This window comes from Magnolia sinica, chromosome 1, assembly GCF_029962835.1.
Source record: "Magnolia sinica isolate HGM2019 chromosome 1, MsV1, whole genome shotgun sequence".
Lineage (NCBI taxonomy): Eukaryota > Viridiplantae > Streptophyta > Magnoliopsida > Magnoliales > Magnoliaceae > Magnolia > Magnolia sinica.
This window is the reverse complement of record NC_080573.1, coordinates 133,034,941-133,059,886: the sequence shown is the minus strand read 5'-3', so window position 1 is coordinate 133,059,886 and position 24,946 is coordinate 133,034,941. Positions and strand designations below refer to the sequence as shown.

Genomic DNA, 24,946 nt, shown 5'->3' with positions numbered 1-24,946 from the left:
CATACTGAAAGCAGTTGCCTCTCACCAACAAAACATCTTTCTTTTAATGAAGACCACTTAAAAATAACTTCTTTGTATTATATTTTACTAGTATTTGGGGATTAATGTTGTCATTTGGCCATCTCAAGCAGGAAGAATTTATTTAGCAACAGTTAAATAGATGGAAAGCTGGCAGATGAGCTGGTAGAGACGCTGTTGTGTGTGTGTGATCTAGGGTTCAATCCTGGGTAGGGTTACCTTTCAAAAAAAAGAAAGATGGAAAGCTCATCATCATCATCTAGGCCTTATCCCAATTAATTGGGGTCGGCTACATGAATCCTATTCCACCATTCCACTCAAACCTTCAGTTAGACTATAGGTAAGTTTTTTCTTACTACCTTCATCTACATCTTTTGGGCATTCCCCTTGCCCTTGTAGAGCCTTCAACTTGTACCATCACACCTTGTAATTGGCGCAGTTCTTTATCTCTGTTGCACATGACCAAACCATAAGTCTACTTTCCCTCGTCTTATTATCTATTTGTACTACTCATCTACTCCTAAGTTTCCTTGAATGCATTCATTTCTAATCTCATCCTTCTTTGTCTTGCAACTCATCCTACTCATTCAGTTACACTCCTATGAACATGTTGGTCTTCCATTGCCCAACATTTTGTCCCATAAAGCATTGCTGTTTTTTTTCTGAAAGATGTAATAAAGCATGGCTGGTCTTATAGCTATCCTTTAAAATTTTCCTTTTAGTTTGAATGGTACACAACGATCATATAAAACTCTAGAGGCATATCTCCATTTCTTCCACCCAACTTGAATTCAATGAGAAACATCCTTTCCAATCTCTCCACTCTCGTGAATTATTGACACAAAGCATCGAAAATAGTCATTTTGGGAAACTTCTTAGCAAGCAATCGTAACTAATTCGTCGTTCACTCTAATTATTACTAAAATTGCAGCCCATATACTCTATTGTACTTCCACTAATTTTAAATCCTTTAGATTCTAAAACATCCCCCCCGTCTTGTCAATCAAAACTATTTCATCTACAAACAACATACACCATGGGATCTCTTCTTGCAAATGCCTTGTTAACTTGTCCATATAACCATTGCAAAAATGTATGATCTCAATGCTGACCCCTGTAAGCTTATAGTGGTTGGAACTCACTTGTCTCTCCACTAATGGCCCTCACATTTGTTGCCCATCCCCCATACATATCCTTGACAATGTTAATAGATCCTCTTGAGACTCCTTCCTTCCCCAACATCCACCAGAATAACTCTCTAGGGACCCTACTGTATGCACTAAATTAACTCTCTACAACTCTATCATATGCGTTCTCTAAGTTAATAAAGACCATTTGGAGATCCTTCCTCCTCTCCTTATATTTCTCCATCAATTATCTAAGTAGGAAAATAGCTTTAATGATAGACTTCCTAAGCATGAAACCAAATTGATTTTCTAATACATTTGTCTCAGACCTTAGTCTTTGCTCGGTCACTCTCTCCTAGTGAAAGAAGTTCACTTACCGTAACGCCCCAAAAATCGACTATCGTGTGTGAATTCCGTGGTGTTAGATAATATACTCAAGGTATAACCCCTTGTACTTGTCACATATCTCATGCATTCACATTCATGAAGGTACCAGTCACGAGAATAAAACCAACCACACTATAATTCTTATTCTATTCAACCATACATCTCGTATTCCACCATTACGAGTGGTAACGGTATGTGCAACCAATTTACATAAATACATGCCTAGCATAATGTGTGCGGCTCATCATAGATAGTGACCACCATATTATGGAAAATAATTCATAAAAGTCTAGCTCGCTCTACATCCCATTATTACGGAGATTCGTCAACATGTCTAACACTACGAACACCGTGGATTATTGTAATAGGCTCCCACCTGAGCAAGCATTAAATGATTTGTTGAACTTTTATGGTTGAATGGAATAAGAATTATAGTGTGGTTGGTTTTATTCTCGTAACTGGGTACCTTTACGAATGTGAATTCATGGGATGTATGACATGTACAAGGGGTTATACCTTGAGTACATTATCTAACACCTCGGATCCCATGCAATGTACATGGGAATCGATTTTCAGGGCGTTATACTTAACTATTTCTTTTTTTTTCCCTAATTCTTACATAGTAGAATCAAGTTGCAGGCCCCTTCTTATGAGAACAATGTTTGTATTGTGCTCATTGAAGTAGAAGCCCATACAACTAGGTAGAAAATCAGCATTATGGTCTTTAGAAGGGATGATGTCCTAGATATGATTATATCTAGAGATCCTTTTGGCCTCTAGTGCTTTTGCAAATCATATTTACTCGTAAATTTGGAATAATTCTTACAAATATGACGGACATCAAGGAACGAGTGACAAGAATGATATCTGTGCAGGGAGGATTGAGAATCCTCTTCATAGAACACCTATTAGCATCGTACATGTCGAAGTGATCTGAGCCATTCATGAACTGTACCATACCTTTAATGTGTTCCGGCAAAATAGGGCAAGCCCTCTCATCGGTGGGCAATGCTTGTGCGTTCAATGTGGACATCCATTTCTCATTGTATAGGTGTGGCGTACCTGACAAGTGGGTCAGCCTACTGATTTACGGGCTTGGCTGGATGAGAATTCAGCAATATCACAAAACAGTATCATTTTCATATGCTTTTCAATTAAGGACATGCTACAGAAAATAAAAGAAAGTACTGACCAAAAAAACCACTCATTCTAGCCAATTCCAAGGCAAAAACCGTAAATTTGATTCAAAGCTATGAAAAAAAAAAAGAAGAAGAAGAAGAAGAAGAGTTGGAAAGATGCCTTAGTGATTATGGAAGTTCAATCCCCACTTATTATTTTCTCTCTTTCAAACTGATCTTGCACTAGGATTTGTGACCCCTTGATGTAATGCATGTTTCTCTTTAATGAAGTTTTCATTCTCAAAAAAAAAAAAAGAAAAAAAAAAAAAGGAAGAAACTCGAGGACCGAAAGTGCCCCACAATGTTTTGTATTCTTGTAGCAAATGTAATATCACATGCATTGAGATTATAACCAGTGCATGTTATGGCATTTTGGCAGGAGTTGGCATTGGAGGGGAGGAGCAACAAGCGTCTGCAATATCACTTTTCAATATACCTTGGCTGGTTTTCATTGTTACCATCTTGTTTGTAGGTATCATATCTTATGCACCATCTGACATTAGTACATTTCATTCATTTGTTTTGGTAAAATGAGGAAATTGTTTTAGAAGTATTCTAGTCTTTGCAAGAGATGTGTCATGCTGTATTAATGGATTTGCCAGCAAACCATTTCTGAAAGGGGTGGAATTTTCTGATGCCAATTTGTTGAAGTTTGGATTTGCTTGCGAGGGATCAGGGATGGTAATGGTTTTAGTGATGCACATTGTTGAGTTTGAACAATGACAACTATGTAATGATAAGAAACAAGAGTTTCTATGGATAAGTCATCCTAGCTCGTATAAGCAGTAATTCTACAAGGAGCTTCTTTTACCCTCTGACAACATTCATGAGTCCATGAAAGACTGCATTCCAGATCTGTAAGATTAAATTTAAGTTCTTCAAAAGTTTTTCCCAACCCAACCAGAATAGGGATTTCCTTCATTCCTCATCCCTCCACCCAACCATCCTTGTTTCTCTACGTTGTCTCAGCTTTGGCATACTCATGATGGATCTTCCCTTCAAAGTCCCAACCATGGTTGCTAGTGAGAGAGCATACTGAAAACCTGATCTCCTCTTTGTTTAGTGTTGGATTTGTAGGTATAATGGATTTTTTAGTTGTAAAAATACAATAATCGCATCACTGATTTCACACTTGGGGATCAGGTCCTCCTTAATGCATGGCTTCGCATATGCAAACGCCAAAGGCGAGAACAGGAATTGGTAAGATTCTCTCTCTCTTTCTGGATTTCTTCTTTTAGTTACATAGTTTTCTTTAATATGTCAGCAATGCTTTTTGTTACATAGTTTTCTTTAATACGTCGGCATTGCCTTTTGTTACATAGTTTTCTTTAATACGTCGGTAATGCTTTTTGTTACATAGTTTTCTTTAATACGTCGGTAATGCTTTTTGACATTTTGTGCATTAAATGCAGGTAGACTCTGAAGTCATTGAAGAAATTATATATGGTTTGGAATCAGGCATTTTGTTTGGGTATTTATGCATTTCCCCCTCATTCTTATGCTGATTTCATGTTCAAAGCATGAAAAGTTATTTTTATAGCAGTTTGTACTCCTTGTTTAGTGATGTATAATCTATCTTATTATTTCCTTGTAGCATATTTGATATTTTGTGCAGAATGCAGATGTCATGAGTGATGAAATTGTTTGGTATGTGGAATGGTTGGTGTTATCCGCAAGATCTTCAAGGCAATCTTGAAATCATGTGATAAACACCCCCCTACAAAGAAAATTGAGAAAATGGGTGAGGAAGCGTTTTTATAAGGTTTCGGTTTTTGCCTCAGTTTAACAGTTAAATTGCACGTGCGACTTGACCGGTGGCAGCTGGAAAATTAGCTCAACTTTGGTGGACTGGTGGCAGATAGAAAATTAGCCGCAAGTTAGATTTGGTGACACCTCATGTGATGAACTGCAGCTAACATATGGTGGCTTGTTCGGACAAAATTATTTGATTGTTGCTGAAATTGAGTTGCTTTGCTTCATTTTTGTTGCTTTCAGCTGCTCCTGACTTTTGTGCCTACCAGATTTACTGTAAATGCAGGACCCGTTAGATACCTTTGTCGCACCTGGAAAACAAGTCTTCAGGCCATATAGGGTGGATATTCTTGGAATGCTGGGTCCTTTGACAAGATTCTTGATATTACATTGCATATTTCTTGGCCTGAAGCCTCTAACCTGTCCAATTGATATGTCAGCTTCCTCAGATGTAATTTTGGGACTCTTTCCCTCTGTGAATAATTTCCATTGTGAGTATGCTGATTGTGATTGAATAATTTCTCCTATAGGCTGAAAGAAAAGTTCTCCATGGCAAAAGGTTTGGTGATTCTGTGGCAGGAAGCTTGGTGAAAACAAATGTTTATTTCTGAAGCGTTGGTAGGGCATTTATGCAAATGGGATTATAGGTTCCAATTTTATCGGATTTTTCCAATAGAGTAAATACCTCAAAGGAGTACTAAGGTGTTATGAAGTTGTATTGGTTCTTAGAGTTGAATGTTAAGAGAAGTACCATGATGGGAATGGTGGCCCATGAGGAAGATGTTCAGGTGTTGGCCAATTGAATGCGGTGTAGTTGAGAGCTGCTTCCATTAAAGTATCTTGGGCTTCCACTCGGAGGTAAAGCTTCCGCACCTTTCTTTTCGGGTGCAATTATGAAAGGATTGAAAAAAGGTTAGCCAGATGATTTTATTTTCCCTTGGGCAAGAGTATGCTTTATCAAATCAGCTCTCTCCAATCTCTCAATGTAATTTCCTCTCTCTATCAAGTTGTCGGGGCAAATTGCAAAGACAGAATCATAGAAAACTAACAGAGGAACTTTTTGTGGGAAGGAAAAGGTAGTAGGAACAAATTTCATCTAGTAAATTGGGAAGATGTGCAAAAGTTTATAAGGGATGAAGGATTGGTTTATGAAAAGTGAGAGAAAAGAATTGTGCTTTGTATGGAAAATGGTAGTGGGGGTTTGGAGAAGAGAACTGGACACATTCCGGTGGACTATTATAAGCAGAAAACACGGCGGATCATTTGCGGGGTGAGGGGGTTTACCCTCAAGTGGTCGTTTGGATTGTTGGCATTTAGACACCTAAAAATTGAAATACATACTATCCTACCTCTACCAACATTTGGGAGGGAATCCCCCAAGAGGTTGTTTGGATTGTGAGCATTTGGATGCCTGGGAATTGAAATGGACACTATTCTACCAATACCAACATATGGGAGGGAGATGAGGAGAACCCAAATTACCAAGCATTTAAAAGCACATTGGTCATTCATTTACCTCAAAAGCCAACAATTTGAATTTTCAAAAAGGTGGATTTTCACTTGAATACTGACCATGAATCAAATGAAAATGTGCGACAATGTTGTTGTAGGCAGTGTTCGAAATATCAGTATAGCATTACATATCCCTCCCTTGGGATACAGATATGTATCAACTATCGCATGGGATATATCGGTTGTATCACGTAATGTATCATTGTTGTTGGAAACATTGGGAAATTGGTTGAATTTTTCAATGAAACCTCATTGATTGTTAAAAAATGCATCAATACACACTTATAAATCAAAACATTACAAAAAACAATTGCACATAATAGGTTTTCTTTGTATGAGGTCCTAATCTATGTGTTGTATACTTGAATTGCTGCAAATATATTCAAAGTCTATTCATATAATTTATAAATGTAAGAAGATGTGTGGAAACACAAGCAATACATTTAAAAGCAAAAGAAGAATCACTAGATTAGGTTATATACATCTTTGATTTTATGTTTGGACACAAAAATTGCAACCGAGTTGCGAGAAATTGGGAAATTTTGATTTATTTATCTTTTTTCAATTTTTTGCAACTCAACCCATCTTCAAATCTCGAAAACAAAGCTCCCAATCTATGATTTTTCATGCGAAACATGAAAAATTATGATTTGTAACAATTTGACATTGATTTAACATGATTTACAGAAGAAAAAAAAAAAAAGGATCGAAAATCGAAAATGTTCACTAGATCGAACATGTGGGATATATCCCACTACTTGTGCATTTTGTATCGAACAGGTGGGATATAAGATATATCGTGGGATATATCGGCTGATATCATCGATACTTAAAACACTGGTTGAGGAATTCTGGCAAACAAAATGCTCTCTGTGCCCACCATAATGCGTGTGGGACATCCATCCTATCCATCGTTTGCACTAGCTCATGTTAGAACGTGAGCCCAAAAATCAACACAATCCAAAACTCAAGTGGCCATACCACAAGGAACATTGGGGATGGGGGGCGCACAACTGCGCACAACTTTTAAAGCCTGGCAATGGAATAGAAGTAAAGAAATTTTAGAACAATATAAAAATGCCAAAAAGAATGCAAAGGTAGTGAGTCTAAACTGAATTCTTCTGATGATCTATACAATAGTTTGGGATGAGGTTCCAAAGATATCTTTAAAATGAGAGAGAAGAAGGGTATGTACCTATATCTCGTTAAATGCATTTAGAGCGATAACTAATAGGTCTTGGTTAAGGATGATGAGAGCAATGAAAGGTGGAGGAATTTTTTTCCAAAACATGTTAAATGACAACCTCCCTAGAAGCTTTGGGATAGAAAGAATCATAAACTCAAATTAGGTCAGAAACAATAAATACTTTTGAAGGATTAGGATATATGAAGTGAAAGAAGCTCTAACAAAGATGAAGACGGGAAAAGTACTAGGATATATGAAGTGCACAAGAGATTTGTTTATCTTGGTTGACAAAGTTGTTCAATAAGGTTGTAAAATCAAAGAATATGCTAGAATAATTGAGAAAAAAGTACCATGACACCTATTTATAAGAACAAAGGAGACATACAAAGCTGCACTAACTTTGCTAGATTAAACCTAAGAATCATATTGTGAAGCTTTGGGAGAGAGCGTTTGAGTAAAGATAAGGAATGAGATGATGTATCAGAAAAATCAATTTGGATTTATGCTAGGAAGGTCAATTGGTCAACCATTGAGGTTCTTTTCCTACTTAGACAGCTAATGGAGAAATATAGGATCTCGATGTGGTCTTTATTGACTTAGTGAAAGCATACAATAAAGCCCTAGAGAGTTATTCTTATGGGTATTGGGAAATAAAGGAGTCTCAAGAGGACATATTGACATGATTAAGGATACATATGAGGAAGTGGTAACACATGTGAGGACCATTAGTGGAGAGACGGGTGAGTCGCCAATTAATGTAGGCTTACAACAAGGGACAACATTGAGCGTGTATCTTTTTGCATTTGTTACAAAGGTTAGGCATTTATAAGAAGAGGCCCCATGGTATATGTTGTTTGCAAATGACATAGTTTTGATTGAGGAGATGATGGAGGGGGTAAATATAAAAGTTAAAACTATGAAGGAATGCCTTAGAATCTAAATATTTTAAAATTAGTCAAACTAAAACAAAGTATATGGAATGCAATTTTAGGAACAATAGAAGTTGAAACAAGGAATTAGTTAGGATCAATGATGTAGAAGTATGCCAAAATGACCGTTTTTGATATCTTGGGTTGATGGTTCATGGTAGTGGAAGGATTGAGAAGGATTTTGCTCATAGAATTGAAATGGGTGGAATTTGGATGAAGTGCAGATGTGCCTTTAGAGTTTCATGTGATTGCCACATACCAATCGAATTGGTAGGGATTCTTTTTAAGCATAAGACCAATCATGCTTTATGTGACATAATGTTGGGCAATTAAGGAACAACATATTCATAGGATGAGTGTAGTAAAATGAGGATGTCGAGATGGATGAGTGGCAAAATGAGTAGACGAGGAATGATAGAATTATGAGTGGAAACAAGTACCCAAAAGGACCATAGTTGAGATTGATGATCAAGGAGTAGCACCAAGAAGTACCCCAAAACAACTATAAATGCATTCAAGTGAACTTCGAAGTAGGACCAGTAGGTAATAAGATGAGGGAAAGTAGACTTAGATTATTTTGCCATGTGCAGTGGAAACCAAGAACTTCATCGGTTAGGAGTGAGTTGGTTCAAGTTGAAGGCTCTAAAAGGGTAAGGGGAATGCCCATAAGGACATGGGTGGAACTAGTAAGATTTGATGACCTGTGGTTTAATTGAGGATATGTTCCTTGAGAGAGTGGAATAGCAGAAGAGTATTCGTTTACATGACCCCAATTAGTTGGTATAAGGCTTAGATGATGATGGTGCATTGACACCGTTGATGATGAGGAGGTTTGGAAATGGTCAAAGAATGTAAGGTTTTCTTCCAGATCCTTCCTCCCAAATTATTTTAGCCTTGCAGGAGGACCTCCTTCATTGTAGGTGTGGAAGTCCTCTACTACCAAGTATCAAAGCTTTCATGCAGTTGGTTGTGGCTAACAAGATCCTCATGATCAAGAACCTTACAAGAACATGTTTTCATGTGTGGAGAGTAGAGCTGGGCATTTCATACCCGAACCGGTAAATCCGACCCGATTCGAACAGAACCGATGGTCAGGATCGGGTAGCGTAATTCAGATTCGAATTATTTTCGGGTCGAATCCGGATAGGCCCTGTTCCGAAGTGACCCGATCCGATTGGATCCGATTTGGACCGACCCGATCCGGACCGTATATATTAGTGTGTGTGTGTGTGTGTGTGTATTATTTAATTTTTACTTTTACCGCCTAGGCTTTACGTTCGGTGCCAAAAAATCCCACCCAATATACACCTGAGCCCGTCAACTCTATCTCTCTATCTCTCTCTGTCTCTCTATATCCGTGATTCTCTCTCTATATTTGTCTCTCTATTTCTGTTGAAGAAGAAGGTTTTGGAGCTTGGATTTCTCTGCTGGAGAGAGATATATTAAGAAATGATCTATAGTTGTGTACGGAAGAGAAAAAGAGGGAAAGAGAAAGAGAGTCGCAGCTTGATCGAAGAATGGTGTACGAAGCGGATCGGCTCATGTAACGTTAGCAAGTTTTGTGGGTCTGATCACGAGGTATGTTTTATATCCAAACCGTCCATCCATTTGGCGAGCTCATTTTAAGGCTTGAGACAAAAAATAAGATAGATCTAACCATCAACTGGACAACACTGCAAAAACTAGTGGGAGATTGAACGTCTACCATTGAAACCCTTTTTAGGGTCACAGAAGTTTTGGATCAATATCAAATTTGTTTTTCCTCTTCATTCAGGTACGTGTGACCTTGTGAAATTTATTTTTCCTTTTCAATCAGGTACTTGTGACCTTATGAACAGATTGGTTGTAAAATAAACGTTATGGTGGGCCCTACAAAATTTTTAATGGTGAAAATCATTATCTCCGCCACTATTTATGGTGTGGTCTAGATGATCTTTGGATATGATTTATTTTTTGGATAATGCTCTAAAATGATCTCTAAAAATAGATGAACGGTGTAGATATAATAAATACATCACTGTGGGGCCCATGTAACTTTGATCTCCTTTGAACCGTTCTCACAACTTAGAGCTCGAGGAGCGTCTGTGCTGTCTTCGCACGACACGTACTAGAGCAGCTATACAGCTGGTGCTAGCTACAGGCTAGCTACAGACAACCTTTACTTTTATAAAGCTTCTTCGAGAAGCTATGTAGCGGGTGTAAAGCTTCTTCAAGAAGCTATACAGCTGTACGTTTTTATCTCTCTGAGTAAACTATGTAGGGCCCATCTTGAACTTTTTAGTTTATCCACACCTCCATCAGTTTTTTCAAATCATTTTAGGGGTTGATACTAAATTTTAAGTATATTTAATAATCAAGTAGATCGCACCATAGGAGACTGAGAATAATGATTTTCACACCGTTGAAAGAAATGAACAAACCGAATCTTACCCAATCCGATCTGACTCAGTTTTCCTGACCGAGTCGGACTCGGATCGGTTCAGGCTAGCAGGAGTTCAGATCGGTTCGGGTTAGATGACCCAGACTCAGTCCCAGATAAGATCGGGTTCGGGTCAGACCCTACAATTTTCAAACCAGGTCGAGTTGGACCCAATCCGATCCGACTCGGTCCGATGCCCAGCTCTAGTGGAGAGGCAGAGGAATCTTTAAATCACATTTTTCCTTTTCTTTTTCTTTTATTCAATTTCAAAGAAGAGGAATCACAGAATTTTAAATGATAAAGAGATTCCAGTGAATACCCTGAAAAGTTAACTACAATTCATGTTAATTCAGTGCCTTGTCTGACCCAGCATCAAATGGGGCTCTTTTTTTCCCAGAGTATTTATTTTCTGGGAGTATCATTATACCCTCCTGACCTTCGTATTGTATTTTTGGGATTTGGAGATGCATATGGAACTGATCACTCGTCAGCACTTTTGCCCGGCTTTCTGCTGATTATTTTCCTTTTTTAGCAATAAAATTGACCCATACCCACCAAAAGTAAATATTTCTGTTCACGTCAATAGACGATCCTAGACTAGGTCCTTTTATGATGTCAAACTCACTAAACCATGGTTACAGGAATACAGCTCAATGGAGCCATTATCCCTCCCTCAGCAAGAAACATTGAGTTTTTATAGGTTGTGTATGTTGGGTTTGATCTCTTTGATCCAAAAATTATGTTAACATTTCTATACAATGTCCCTCTTGCAAAGGAACTGCACAACATTTAGAAGTTAACCTGATCACGCATTGTATCTTTGATTTGGGACTCGTAACCCCTTGAAGGAAATGGAATAGATAAATGTGACAGCACAAATAAAAAATGGAATAGATAAATATCGGACTATCCCATCATCCAGCGTATAATTTTGTCATAAATAAGATTCATAAATTTGACCTCAAATAGTTGGTACATGGTTATGAAGAAGATGATGACATTTTGTTTCTCTTTTCTTCTTCAAAAGAATTGTCAGTTAGAAAAATAAATAAATAAATAAATAAAGTTAACCAGTTGTGTTGTTAAGAATTATGCAGTTGTGTTGTTAACAATGCATGGACCTATGTCTCGAATGCAGTCAAACTGTTATCAATGCATTACTGTATCTCTTTTACCGAGTTTCAGTATTCACCACTGGATCGGATGGGCACATATAACTTTTAGCTTTAGTGAGAAAGATTTATTTTGTTGCTTTAGAAATCGTCATGGATTTTCACTTATAGTAAAATTGGTTTACATCAGTTCGTAAGAAATTCTATAACGTATATGTGTAACCCTGCAGGATGGCATCTGTAATATCGAAGATGGGATTTGTGTTCTCCGAGCAAGGCTATTCAAATATTGTTGTTCCTGTATGCCTTTCGATCAGCATATGCTGTAGTGGCACCGGATTTGTTTACCAGGCATGCCCAACACATCGTACTAATATTATTCTGTTTCCAACCTGTGAAATGCTTGTATTTATCAAAATGTTCTCATCATTTGTACTTTATGTGCAATTTCAGCTGGGCTACCCACAGGAATGGTGGCACTTTACATTGATCAATGTCAAAATCATTATGCCGAGAGGGAAAAAGAAATATAGTACTTAATATAATACTTTTGAGATCCTTCCACGGCTTGAAAAGAGTGTGGATGCTCACTTGAGCATGCAGATGTTATGGGTTTATTAATGCATTATTCTTTTACTTATATATGTGGGTGTCTGACATGGTTGCAAGGTATGGATGCAGTTGACTTTTAACCATCGGTTTGTCCATACAACTATTTTGAATGACTAATTGTTCAAAAAATTTCTGAATAACAAAATGTTATGTCTGAATAGTTTATTGTATAAATGAAAAGATCCCATAAGTAAATAATAGATCTAAAAATCATTTATTTATAGTAAACGAAGTATAAAAAATTTAAGCAATTTTGTTTTTTAGAATTATTGTTCAAGAGTATTGAAGAACAACAGCTTCAAAAGTTTCATGTGCTTGCTATGTTGATAATGGCTAGATTAAGATGGCAGTTGGAAGTTGGAACTAACATGTTATGTTTGGATTGTGATTTATGACTGTAATATAATGTAAAATTGCCATCATTATGATTTTACAATGTTTGTTTAAACACGTAATTTGGCACGTAATTATGCAGTCAAATGCAAATGTGATAGGAGATAAGGAATTTGTAATTATTACAATTTTATGTTGTATTGCGGTAGAAATCTCCTATCCAAACCCACATCAATGTATTTTTTTTTTCTTTTGTTGATTTGACATTTCAGTAATGTAAAAGTTTCATCATTACGATTTTACTAAGCCTATCCAAACATGGGAATTGTCAGTCAAATTACCTGTTTTCTAGGAGACAGGTATTATAATTTGTAATCATAGCACTTTTACAATACATTACGGTTGTAACTCGCCATCCAAACAGACCTAGATACAAGGAAAACCATGGAAATCCCAGGACATGGAAAAGGTTTCCCATTGATGTGACCTTTTGTGTTGTTTGGATAGCAACAAAAATAGTGGATTACACAAAGCAGTTGTTAGTCTTTTCCATAGTCACGAAAAAAGGAGACCCTTGTCTAATAAATATGAGATTCACTTGCTATCCAAACAACACTACTAAAAATGGAATCTGTGTTTCAGTAGTGCTTGTGGAAATAGTTATTGGATAATTATTATTTATTATTTACTTTTCCCTTGATTCCATGTGTGCAAACCTGATGTTGGTCTGGTGTCCATTATCAAGTTCACATGAAAATTTTCACTCCAATTTGTTGTTTCTTTCTTCTTTTCTTGTTCATGTGGAAGTTCACTACCATTTATATTCCATCTTTTGGTATGCGGGATTCTCAGCTTATCAATGGTGTAGTTTCAAATTTCAATGCAGTGTTAACATAAGCTATCTATCGTGAACAGACGCGGGGCTTAAAGCATGGGAGGGCAATTGTTGTGTCTACATGTGCAGCTGTGGCGTCAATAGTGACCGGTGTAGTTGCTGGCATCCTTGCTCTAGGTGAACGCTTGCCTTCAGCTCCCCTTGATCGCCTTTCACTCTTGCTTGGATGGTAAACCCCTTGTGCCCACCGATTTATTTAACTTCTGATTCCCTCTATTGTATTGATTTTATGCTTCAGTCCGGTTTATGCCTTGAGATTTGTTTCAAATTAGCTTGCTACAATCTTCAAATTCAGATTTATGTGGCTTGAAATAAGTTCCAAATGTTACCAGTAAAAGTTAATCACCACCCTGGTTGATTTGCATGCGCCACCTATTTTGCATTTTGGATGTCGAAGCGTTGTGCCTCCAAATGCCCCTTGGATTTGATTTTCATGACGAGTGTCCTATGTCTCTGGCTGCAGGCTGCTTATCATCATTGGGGTGATTCTACTTGTTAGTTCATCGCGCCTGGTGGCGGTCCTTCCACAGCCACTGCGACATTTTCTACACAAGGGCAATGAGAGGAATTTCAGTATCAAGCGCACCGGTTCGATCCGCTCTCGGGATTCAGGTCCAAGCACAGTTGTCCAAGCGACCGCATTGCATCATTTGATAACATCTCCAGTGAAAGAGAAGGCCTAAGCAAGGATGATAACATATTTCAAGTCATCTTGGTTCTTGTTGACCAAACGCACTAGCATTTGGTGTGAGGCTGGCATTCTTTCGGAAAATGCACTGGCAGGATTTGGAGGAAGTTTTTTCAAGTTCGTTCCTTCAATGGGACTTTATCATCGTGGTGTATTATTATACTAGCACGTCCTGTCGATAAAATTCATTTCCTGTTTAGATTTTCCTTGTAAGAATCATGATATTGATATTTTGAAAGAGACCCCAATAAACCGAATTGGATTCTAGTAAACAAAACCTTTAGGGTTGTTCGGATATAAAGAATCCAACGGGAAAAAAATGGGAAAAAAAATCATGATTATTTTCGAACACTTGAAGAAGAGATTCCATGGTCTTGTTTGAATAGTAAGTGTTATCATCAAATCCATTAGACTACAGTCACCTAGTTTCCTGTGCTAGAGGACAAGTGTAATAATTGCTTTACGGAATCCTTGTATCAAGGGAGTTCAACCATTTTTGCAGTAGAAGTGGATTCCATCGTGCCACTGCCTCGACAGAAATTGTCCGGGTAGTGACGTATGGGTTTTGTCCTGCTGTTCATCCATTTTTTCCAGATCATCTTAGGTTATGAGCCCAAAAGGAGGCGGATCCAAGGCTTAAGTGGACCACAGTGGGGATTGAACACCAGCTATTAAAAATTTCTTAGGGGCTGGGGAAGTTTTGGATCAAGCTGACATTTGTGTTTTCCTTTAATACAGGTCTATGTGGCCTTAATGAACAGGTTGGATGTCAAATAAACATCATGGTGGGCCCTAGGAAGGTTTCAGCAGTGGGCATCATTATCACAGCTGCTTCCTGTTGTGTGGTCCATTTGATTATTGGATCTGCCTCAATTTTGTGCCATCTCCAAACACGGAGAGTTGATAGTTGGTAGATGATGAAATTGGATGCAGATGCCTTCAGACCAGTCTGTGCTTTGGGAGTGAGCTGAACTCTTCTACCGGACTAATAATTGCAATTCAATTGAATAGTTATCCAAACGCACCCTTTAGTGGATTGATTGCCTTAAATATTAGAGTCATGATAATTACAGGAAGGATCAAGTCCCTAACCATATGAGAACGTGGCATAAGTTCAAATCCCAACCACTCAAATCATGGGGCCCACTGTTGGTGGACTAAAATCCAGGAGAAAAAAAAAACAACAACTATGAACCTGACTGGTCAATTGGTGGACATCTTATGAACGAGTTAATGGTCCAAATTTGTAATAAGGCTCAAAAAGGTGGTTAAGAACTATGATTTTGATCATATGACACTGGATCTGCTCTTGGATGGTGTGGATCTACTCTTGGATGGTTTGGATTTGTTGTATAGGTCACGTGTGCTGTAGGAATGCTCACATGTATCCTGACACTCGTTTCTTATAAGTTTCACCTAATCCACCTCATGTTCACATTAATCATCTATTGCATCTGCCGGTCTACCTTGTTGTGTGTACGCCATCTACCACCTTGCTATGTGTACGACATCCAACTCATATATTAAATGAGTCCGGATCCTCCGTTATCTGGTCAATAGGGATTTCCTGTTACCCTAATGGTTTGGCGTCCGAAGCTTTATTTTGCTTTTTTTTATTTTAAGTGAGTGGTGACGTGGACCAATGAGGATTAGGGTAACAGGGAATCCCTGTTGACCAAATAACAGAGGATCCCGGCTCTTAAATGAGACCCACTATGATGATGAGATGACCCAAGAATCTGGTCCATTCAATCGTTAGGTGGGCCACCCCATGGAAAATGAAAGGCAATGGACCCAAACAAATTTAAAAGATGCTTTGTTTTGTTTTTCTTTTCTTTTTCCTTTTTTTTTTTTTTCTTTTTCTTTTTCTTTGTAGAATAAGGACCGTGAATGATTCAATAATGGAGATTCTGCGGCCATAATAGAGGCATTCGCACAATGTGATGGTTGGCGATTCATGGGCTAGCTGTACCTACCGTTTCCAGTCCATATTAGCTAAGGGAGTTCATCCAACGATATACTATATGATTTTTGGGCCGTTAAAGTATTGGGTGCAGTTGGTGGATTGCTGACAGTCGGGCCAACCGTGATTTACATACATCCAGCCCATCCATCCGTTTTCACAGATCATTTTAGGGCATGATGCCAAAAATGAAGTGGATCCAAATCTTAGGTGGACCACACCACAAGAAACAATGGTGATCAAATATCCACCATTAAAAATTTCTTGAAGGCCAGCGGACATTTATTTACCATACAACCTGTTGAAAAGGTCACAAAGACCTGGTTGAATGGACCTCACAAATATCAGCTTGATCCAACACCTTTTAGCACACAGTTTTTAATGGTCAACAACAACTGTTTTCTATCGTGTGGCCTTAAAATGAGCTTTAAAAACTGATGAACAACATGGATGTAAGGCATATACATGAAGGTGGGCTCTATAGTGCAGGGATACATTGAAGTCGTGCCCCAAAGTATCACGGTGGGGTGAACTCTAACTACAAGGTGATCTTGATGAATTTTGGGCTTACTTTGGGACAATCAAAATGGAGTTTAAATGAGATTATTCTAAATTTATTTAAAAGTTCATCAAATTATATTTTTAATAAATATAAGATCACCCAAATCAGATATATGATGAGGAAGTTATGACCGTTTTCGTCATATCGATGGCCCACAGTAAATATCTGCGATTTACAATAGAAATATTAGCAATCCACAATGAATATTAGTGGTCCACTCTAAATATTAGTGGTCCATAGTGAATATTGACAATATACGCTTAATATCGGTGATTCATAATGAATATATCGACAACATACAGTGAATATGGCGGATCCACAGTAAATATTGATGATCCATCATACAATATTCATCCATTACAACATGCTTCTGTCTTAATATTCTTTCCTTATAAAAAATTATTCGTTACAATAATTATTCATTATAACATTCATCCATTACAACATTCTTTTATTATAAAATTTATGCATTACAATATTCTTCTATTACAAAATTCATCCACTATAACATCATTCCATTATAAAAATTAATTTATTATAGTATTTTTTTTCACACCATCTTCCCTTTAACAAACTTTACCATTCATACCAAATTAAAATAAATTTTCTTTAAAAAAAAAAAAAACTATAAAGAAGAAAGTGAGTTAAAAAACAACATCCTCCCCTCCTGCGAAAAATAAAAAAATCCAGGAATAAGAAAATGGCCAAATGGCCTTTATACAGAAGACTCTATGTTTTGAATCTATCCACATCTTAAGTGAGGTTCACTAGGTTGTCTTTAAGCAAATATATCTCATCTACATGTAGAGGTTTTAATTTTAGGTCGTTAACCTAAGTTGGAAAGCAAAACTTATTACATATATATCACATAGAAGAAAATAATTCAAAATTAATGCACAACATTAATGTAGTTGTAAATCATAAATGACTTCAAACATAGAATTAGAAAAAACCCTTCTATCAATTCACCATTGCCTGATAAAAATGACTGATTAAATTAGCCAAGGGGTGGACCGAATATTAATTTTAAGTGGGATCATGTCTTTTTTAAAATGACATTTCTTTTTTCGAGATGAGAGCTCACCGGGCACAATTATGGCAAAGGGACAAAAGGTGGATTCATGACTCAAATCTTTGAGTTTGGTTCGTAAATATTCCTGTCACAACCATGTCATAGTACTATGTCACCTAGGACAATTGTAATAAATATTTTGTGAAGGGTAGTGGATTAAGCGTGGCCCTTGCCTTAAGACAGTGTGACCCTTACCGTGAAGTCTACGTTGACGTATGTATCTACATCCATGCTGCCCATCTGACAAAAAATGTAGAAGATCCAAATATCAGGTGGAACATACCATGGGAAATAGCAGTGATCGAAGGCCCCTGCCATTAGATCTACTTTAATTTTGGGTTCATGCCATCCACCTGTTTTACCATCTCGTTTTAGGACAAGGACCCAAAATTAAAGTGTGTGTGTGTGTTTGTTTATATATATAAAGGTGGGCCTCACTATAAAGACCGCACCATTTTACGTTAGGCCAGGCTGCATCTAATCTGCTCCCCCTGTTTGAACCACGGAATTAACATCATTGTTGCATATGACTACATCTCTACATAGTTAAATCTAATGTTTGGGATCAAATTCGTTACTCACGGAATATGCTACTAATTGAAGACAGCCAGTAGTGGACTATAGAATTGTAATCAATGGACTACATTTCACAGCTAACGTTGGCCACTAATACACATATAACTTGAATGTTACGTGTAAAAGGCACGTATGGATGAATAGCATGGATAAAACACATGCATCAACATGGAGCCCGCTGATGTAATGGATTTTGAAATACATCGTAAATCCTCCGTGGGCACTGTATGATATAGTAATGGGATTCATCTCAACCAAATGCAATTCCATACCACCTAATAACCTAATAGCAGGCACCAAACAGGACATGAATGAACAATGATTGTAACTGTAGAAGCTTTATGGTAGTAATGATGACATGGACGGTTCAGATCAACCTAAGGACCCACTCCGAGGGTAGAAAGCGGCCCTGGTACCATGCCCCATCAAAACCCTCTTTAATACGGAAACGGATTGGCTACTCCCCCTGCCACCAGCGAATGGCTGATGGTCGGTGCTCTGTGGGCCCCACCATGATGTATTTGTTTCATCCATGCCGTACATTTATTTTTCCAGATCATTTTATGGTACGAGACCAAAAATTAGGTATATAAAATTCTCAAGTGGACCACATTACAGGAAACAGTTTTGAATGAGTGTCAACCATTAAAAACCTTTTGGGACCATAAAACTTTTGGATTAAGCTGATTTTTGTTTTTTTCCTTCATCTGAGCCTGTATGACCTAATCAACAGATTGGATGTCAAATAAACAGTACAGTATGCCTTAGGAGGGTTTTAACGGTGAATATCCAATCACTATTGTTTTCATGTGGTGTGGTCCACCTAAGATTTATATCACTCTCATTTTTTTGGATCGAGCACAAAAATAATCTATAAAAATGGATGAACAGAATGGATGAAACACATACATCATGGTGTCGCCCACAGAGCACCGACCATCAGCCACCGGACTGGTGGCAGGGGAGTAGCCAATCCGTTTCCCTTTAATACACTGGCCAACAGACAATTCAAGGACATGAATCATCACGGTCTCTGGTTTCTTGCTCTTGCTGTCTCCTTTCAGTTATCCCAGCGACGAATCATAGCCTACACGACCCAAGTTTTGTTCGGCACTCGAGAACTTGATTCTGACAAATGGGCCATGATTCAGATATCTAGATCACTGATCTGATGTGTCCCACCGTGGATAGATCCGAAATGCCTCCTCGATGTGGCTATCTTAACCTCTCCATAATACTTTCTACAAGCATACGGTTAAAAAGAGAAACACAGCAATGTCCAAGTTTAACGGATAGGATCTACTAATCTCACTAAAATTTTATGGCATAGCTCTTTAACCGTGGGAGGCAACTGAACAACGGCCTGGATTACAGAAGCATGGCCCCCACTTATTGGAAACGGGGACGTGTAAACTGTGGAATGCCTGGGGTCGTGTATAATGTGATTCCTATCTCCCCAACGTTAACCCCACCAACCTCTCTATGAAAGCGACGGTTCTGTGTAAGTCCATTACATGAGGACAGTTTCTTCGTGGATAGATTGCTGGTCCGTACAATAAAACAACACCTTGTGTTGGACCATCTTAGTGCATGGAATCACAATCAAGGGCAATTATGAGGGGAGTGGATTGGGTGCAGCCCTGGCATCACCCAAGATGGTGCATCCCTTACCATGAGGCACACCTTGACATATGTATTACATATCAATTTTAGGGTAGTAGCCTAAAAATGAAGCAGATCCTAATGTCAGTCGTACCATATCATACCATGCGACATGGCGGTAATTGAACGACCCACCGTTAGAAAATTCGTTAGGCTCATCGTAATGTCTCCGTAATGGTTTTTTGGCCATCCAACCTTAACAAATTTGAGAATAAAAATATGAAAGAAATGGATTTTTTGTATTTTCCTTGCATGCTAATAGTGCAATACTCTCTCTCTCTCTATATATATAGAGAGAGAGGAATGCTCACCAGTGCACCTTTTTGCACCCGTGCGTACCTTTGCACACTTGTCATGGGTATAGAATCCGAATAGTCCATGTGATGTGGAATCCCTTAAAACTCTATAGGCCCAATTTTCAACTTGATCCAAAACTCTAGTGGGCCATAGCAAATAGAAATGCAAATCAATAGAGGAAATTGTTTCTTTTTTCATGGCCCACCAAAGTCTATTATCAGGCTGAAAGTTTGGCATTTGAGGTTTCAAAGGGTGCCGCATCATGTGGGATTTTGTGCCCATGACACGTGTGTAAAGGCGCACACAAGTGCTCACATAAGAAAGTGCACAAGCATTCCTCTATATATAGAGAGAGGGTTGGCCTAATCAATCAATCCAAATTATATCCTAATTAAACCTAAACATAAAAGGAAAATAAAAAATAAAAAATCAATTCTTTCTTAATTTTTCCTTTTAAGTTTGTGGGGGAAATCCATAATGTCTAACTTATGAGTAAATGATCAAATTAATCCGAACCAAGAGGTTTTATGAAGCTGTGAACCCGTAATAACCACAAAGAAGAAGACACTAATAGGATTTCTAACAAAGGTTCAACAGAGGATCAGCTAAGAAATGTGATGATCATGTGCAGCATACTATTGGAGTAGATTTCAGTGTCTTATCCTGAGCATGGACGAGATCTGTCCATAGAAGGGGCCACTGAATCAATGGCTTAGATCAAGGGATGTCTATGATACCATGACAAATTTGAGAAATAAAATATGAGAGAAATGGATTTTTTGTATTTTTCTTGTATTCCAATTAATGCAATACTCCGTATATGTATACAGGAGGGATGCCCCCAATTAAGGGAGATTACAATCAATCAAATCAAATCATATTATAATCAAATCTAAATATAAAATTAAAAAATTTTAAAAAGATAATCAAATCTTTCCTAATCTATTAACAAGGTAACATAAACCCGAATGAAGGGAAAAAAAAAAAAAACAACATATTATCTACCATCATTCACATTCTTAGCTATTATATTTCTATACATTTTTATTTACCTTGTTCGCTTGCTCGGGGGTTGCTCATTTCTGTATAGTAAGGCTAGGACTTATTGTGGACTTATTCTACCTTTGCATGCCCGATCCTATTTTAAGATTACGCTAAGCATGGCTAGACATATAATATTTCCGCAAGTTAAACTTCCCTTAAAAGTCTCATATCCCATAAAGTAGATATCACACGATGCGCGAACAGAAGATGGTGTGTAATCCTTTCCTCTTCTATAACCGAGACCCTTATCTAGATTTTTACAATCGCAAGCCAATCCTAAGAGTCATCTAGGTCAAGGGGTTTCACAATCCCCCGACCACGAGGTGAATCCACAAACCCCAATCGACCATAAATATAAGCAAGTCTGATTGAACTAGTGACGACTCCAAATATTCAAACGTACTTTTTTCAGTCACTTTTAAAAGGAATTGCACAACTAAAGAAATGAGGTAAAGCCAATCAAACCATAACACACCTTACATTACACCAAAGGGTAAAAGGCATGTGAGCTTTCTCCCTCCTCGTGATCAACTGCATTGGGATGGGGATCGAGCCCGTGGGCGGTGTTACGCCCCAAACTTGGAAACCGGGCTCACAAAATTTTTGATTGCCGAATCCGGCACGACAGCCTCCGTAGTACCCCATTCTCGGCTCCTAGCGCCCATATGCCATATTTCCGATCCTGGGATCCTATAATGAGGATTTTCAGTGTAAATTTTTTTTATAAAGGAGCATAACCACAAGTGTACCCAAATCATAAGAGCAACATCATCATCACATATCCACTAATATAAATCGTTGATTACAATGCTGAAAGGAAGTACATGTATATAATAAAATCTCTACAAAGCTCGGCCACAAGCTCCTACCTCAGCGTTAGTACGTCCTTGCGTCACCTACACACATTATTGTGCATAAGCTTATAGAAAGCTTAGAGGGTGGTATACGTGTATGCGTAACACAGGTGCCAAGTATACAATACAAGTCCGCAATTCATACAATATCGAAAATATTGGCAAGTTCATGAGTCATACAGTAACAGAGTAAGCAGAAATACTGACAAGTCCATGAGTCATACAATATCAGAGTAAGCAAAAATACTAACAAGTCCATGAGTCATACAATATCAGCGTATATAATGCAGATTGGCTATGTAATACGGGGTCATCGTAAACCAAATGTCATGTGTTGCGGATGCAATGCAATATGCGGTGCGAAAGAAATGACCAAGCTAGGGCGTGAAGTCGGGATGATAGTACGTAGTATCGCAGGCTATAGGGTCCATCACAGAGGACTTCTATCCAAACCAGTCTCATACCTAAATTTGGATAGGTAGAGTCAATGTGGTAAACTCCTGAACTTAGGTTGGTCGCGCGCCCAAACCAAAATCCTAGCCATTGCAAAGGTATACACAATGATTTAATTGCACACCACCAGCCCGAGTGGATAGTGAATGAATGAATCAATCAAATGCTAAGTATGCAACTCCTGCTCAGTAGGTCCACATATCAATACCGTACATCTCTGGGATCATCACCGGGGTCTAGTATAATCCACACTGACCGCCGCCTCCCTAGTCGCGCAACCAAGTGAGGGAAAAAGACCTCACTACCTGCCTACCAATGTCGGTCCAGATTGTCAGTAGCAGACCCACTCATGAGCTGGTCAAATTCAGCCTAGCTTACAGCCCCCTCACTCGGTCGAATAAAGCCACACCCCCTTCCAACCAACCACGACACAATGGGAGATGCGGCCTAATGGTATACGGCCCTCATGCGCTCATATATATCCACTCAGTTTAGACGTTGGAGCATCCTCAAGTACCATGAAGGTTTAGAAAATTTCACCCAAGGACATCTATTGCACCTCATGTAAAAAAAAAAACTGGTGTCCTATCTGACCATCCATGATATGTCTGTGAAGGCCACAGTCCTGATGTCGCTTGGGTTTACAGTGGTCATATCAACAAATGTGAGATACATGAGTCATACCATCCAGTCATGCATCAGACATGCACTTACCGCGCACTCATGTAGGGCAACTCCATCTCACAAGGAGTTCCATAATAAACCAACTCAATGGCATATGCTATGATCAATCACTCCTCATAACAAGCATACATATGATGCGTATGGGCATGTATCATGATGTAATAAAGTACATAAGCATGATTATCTGATAGGGTAGACAATAATAATCCACAATCGACCATCACCAGCATATCACATACAAAGAGTATGAGCTAAACGACATGCCCCTTCTACAACGATAGGAGTCCATGTGGTATGTCCTATATTAGACTAACATTAGCCTCCCAAAGCACCAATATATCATATATCCCAAGACGGGGTCCACTGGAAGGACAGCGGGTCTAACCCATACATCGAGATAGGCTCTACACAGTGGATATACTAAATCTGGTACCACATATTCTCCTATCTACGACAAGAGGTGATAGTGTACTAGCGTCAAGGATAGGCCTCACACTTGTCCCAAAGAAGTAAATGAACAGTGTGGATGATATATACGTGACACTGAAGTCCTAGCACTGGATATAAGGGTAAGATATGTCTCATGGGGTGAGTCAAGTGGGTATACAACAAGTGGGCTTTCCTTTCCCATGGGGTCCAGTATGAATACAAGGCGGGCCTCGGTATGGTCCATACATCTAGGACTATGTGTCCTTACAAACGGGTCAGTAGTTCACCCATCATCTAAGTGGGCCTCGGTCTGGGTCACTAAGCTTGGGCAAACCCATGCATCTAGGTGGATCACATTTACTATGGAAGGTCTGATACAAATCATAAGGAGGACTCCAAGGTATGGTGGAAAGCATTATTATCAATGAGGCCCAATGTTTTGGGGTAGCCCGTCAATACATATGATGCATATGGGCAAGAATCATGAGGTTATACTAAGCATGATCTGCGGTAATGATGTACTCATATATATATATATATATATATATATATATATATATATATATATATATATATATATATATATATATATAGAAAATTTCATGCAAAGACCCGAGTACTACCTCAATCCTTTAGAAGTTAAATGCGGGTTAACTAGCGCTAAACTTGATTACCTGTAAAATTGGTACCGATTACTTTAAATTCGATCTGTAAGACCCAAAACCTGTAGAATTATTAGCGCTATGTTTTATGGACTTATAAGACTGCTTATAAGACTCCGATTGGAATATCCCCATACACATTAGTGTATGGGAAGGCTTGTCACTAGCTTGAGGAATTGGAACATAGATCTTACTGGGCAATAAATAAATTAAACTTTGATATGGATCAAGCAAGTGGACAAAGGAAATTAGAGTTGAATGAATTAAAGTAGCCGAGGAGAGACTCTTATGAAAGTTCTAAAATATACAAAGAGAGTACCAAAGCTTTTCATGACAAAAACATCATGAAGAAGATTTTTGAACCTCGGCAAAAGATACTATTATACATTCTCGTCTCCAGTTCTTTCTAGAAAAATTAAGATCAAGATGGACATGCTCCTTCATTGTAAGGAATGTTTATACTCATGGGGCTGTTGAAATTGAGAATCCACGTAATGACATTGTGTATAAGGTTAATAGTCAGATATTGAAGTCTTATGT

General features: G+C 38.2%; 1 protein-coding gene across 2 annotated transcripts in view; it reads left to right on the top strand.

The window, feature by feature from the left end:
- The window catches only part of LOC131218360 (probable magnesium transporter NIPA9), a 29,188-nt gene extending 15,032 nt beyond the window's left edge, over positions 1-14,156 (top strand). The window contains exons 4-9 of one of the 2 annotated variants that reach the window (XM_058212980.1): positions 3,090-3,178; positions 3,854-3,910; positions 4,123-4,181; positions 11,851-11,971; positions 13,481-13,629; positions 13,924-14,156. In XM_058212980.1, the coding sequence (XP_058068963.1) occupies positions 3,090-3,178; positions 3,854-3,910; positions 4,123-4,181; positions 11,851-11,971; positions 13,481-13,629; positions 13,924-14,143 (695 nt within the window). In that variant the 3' untranslated portion in view covers positions 14,144-14,156. Of the gene's footprint in view, positions 1-3,089; positions 3,179-3,853; positions 3,911-4,122; positions 4,182-11,850; positions 12,179-13,480; positions 13,630-13,923 lie in introns of those variants that run through there. The other variant, XM_058212978.1, reaches the window with a different exon arrangement.
- Positions 14,157-24,946: the final 10,790 nt, after the last annotated feature.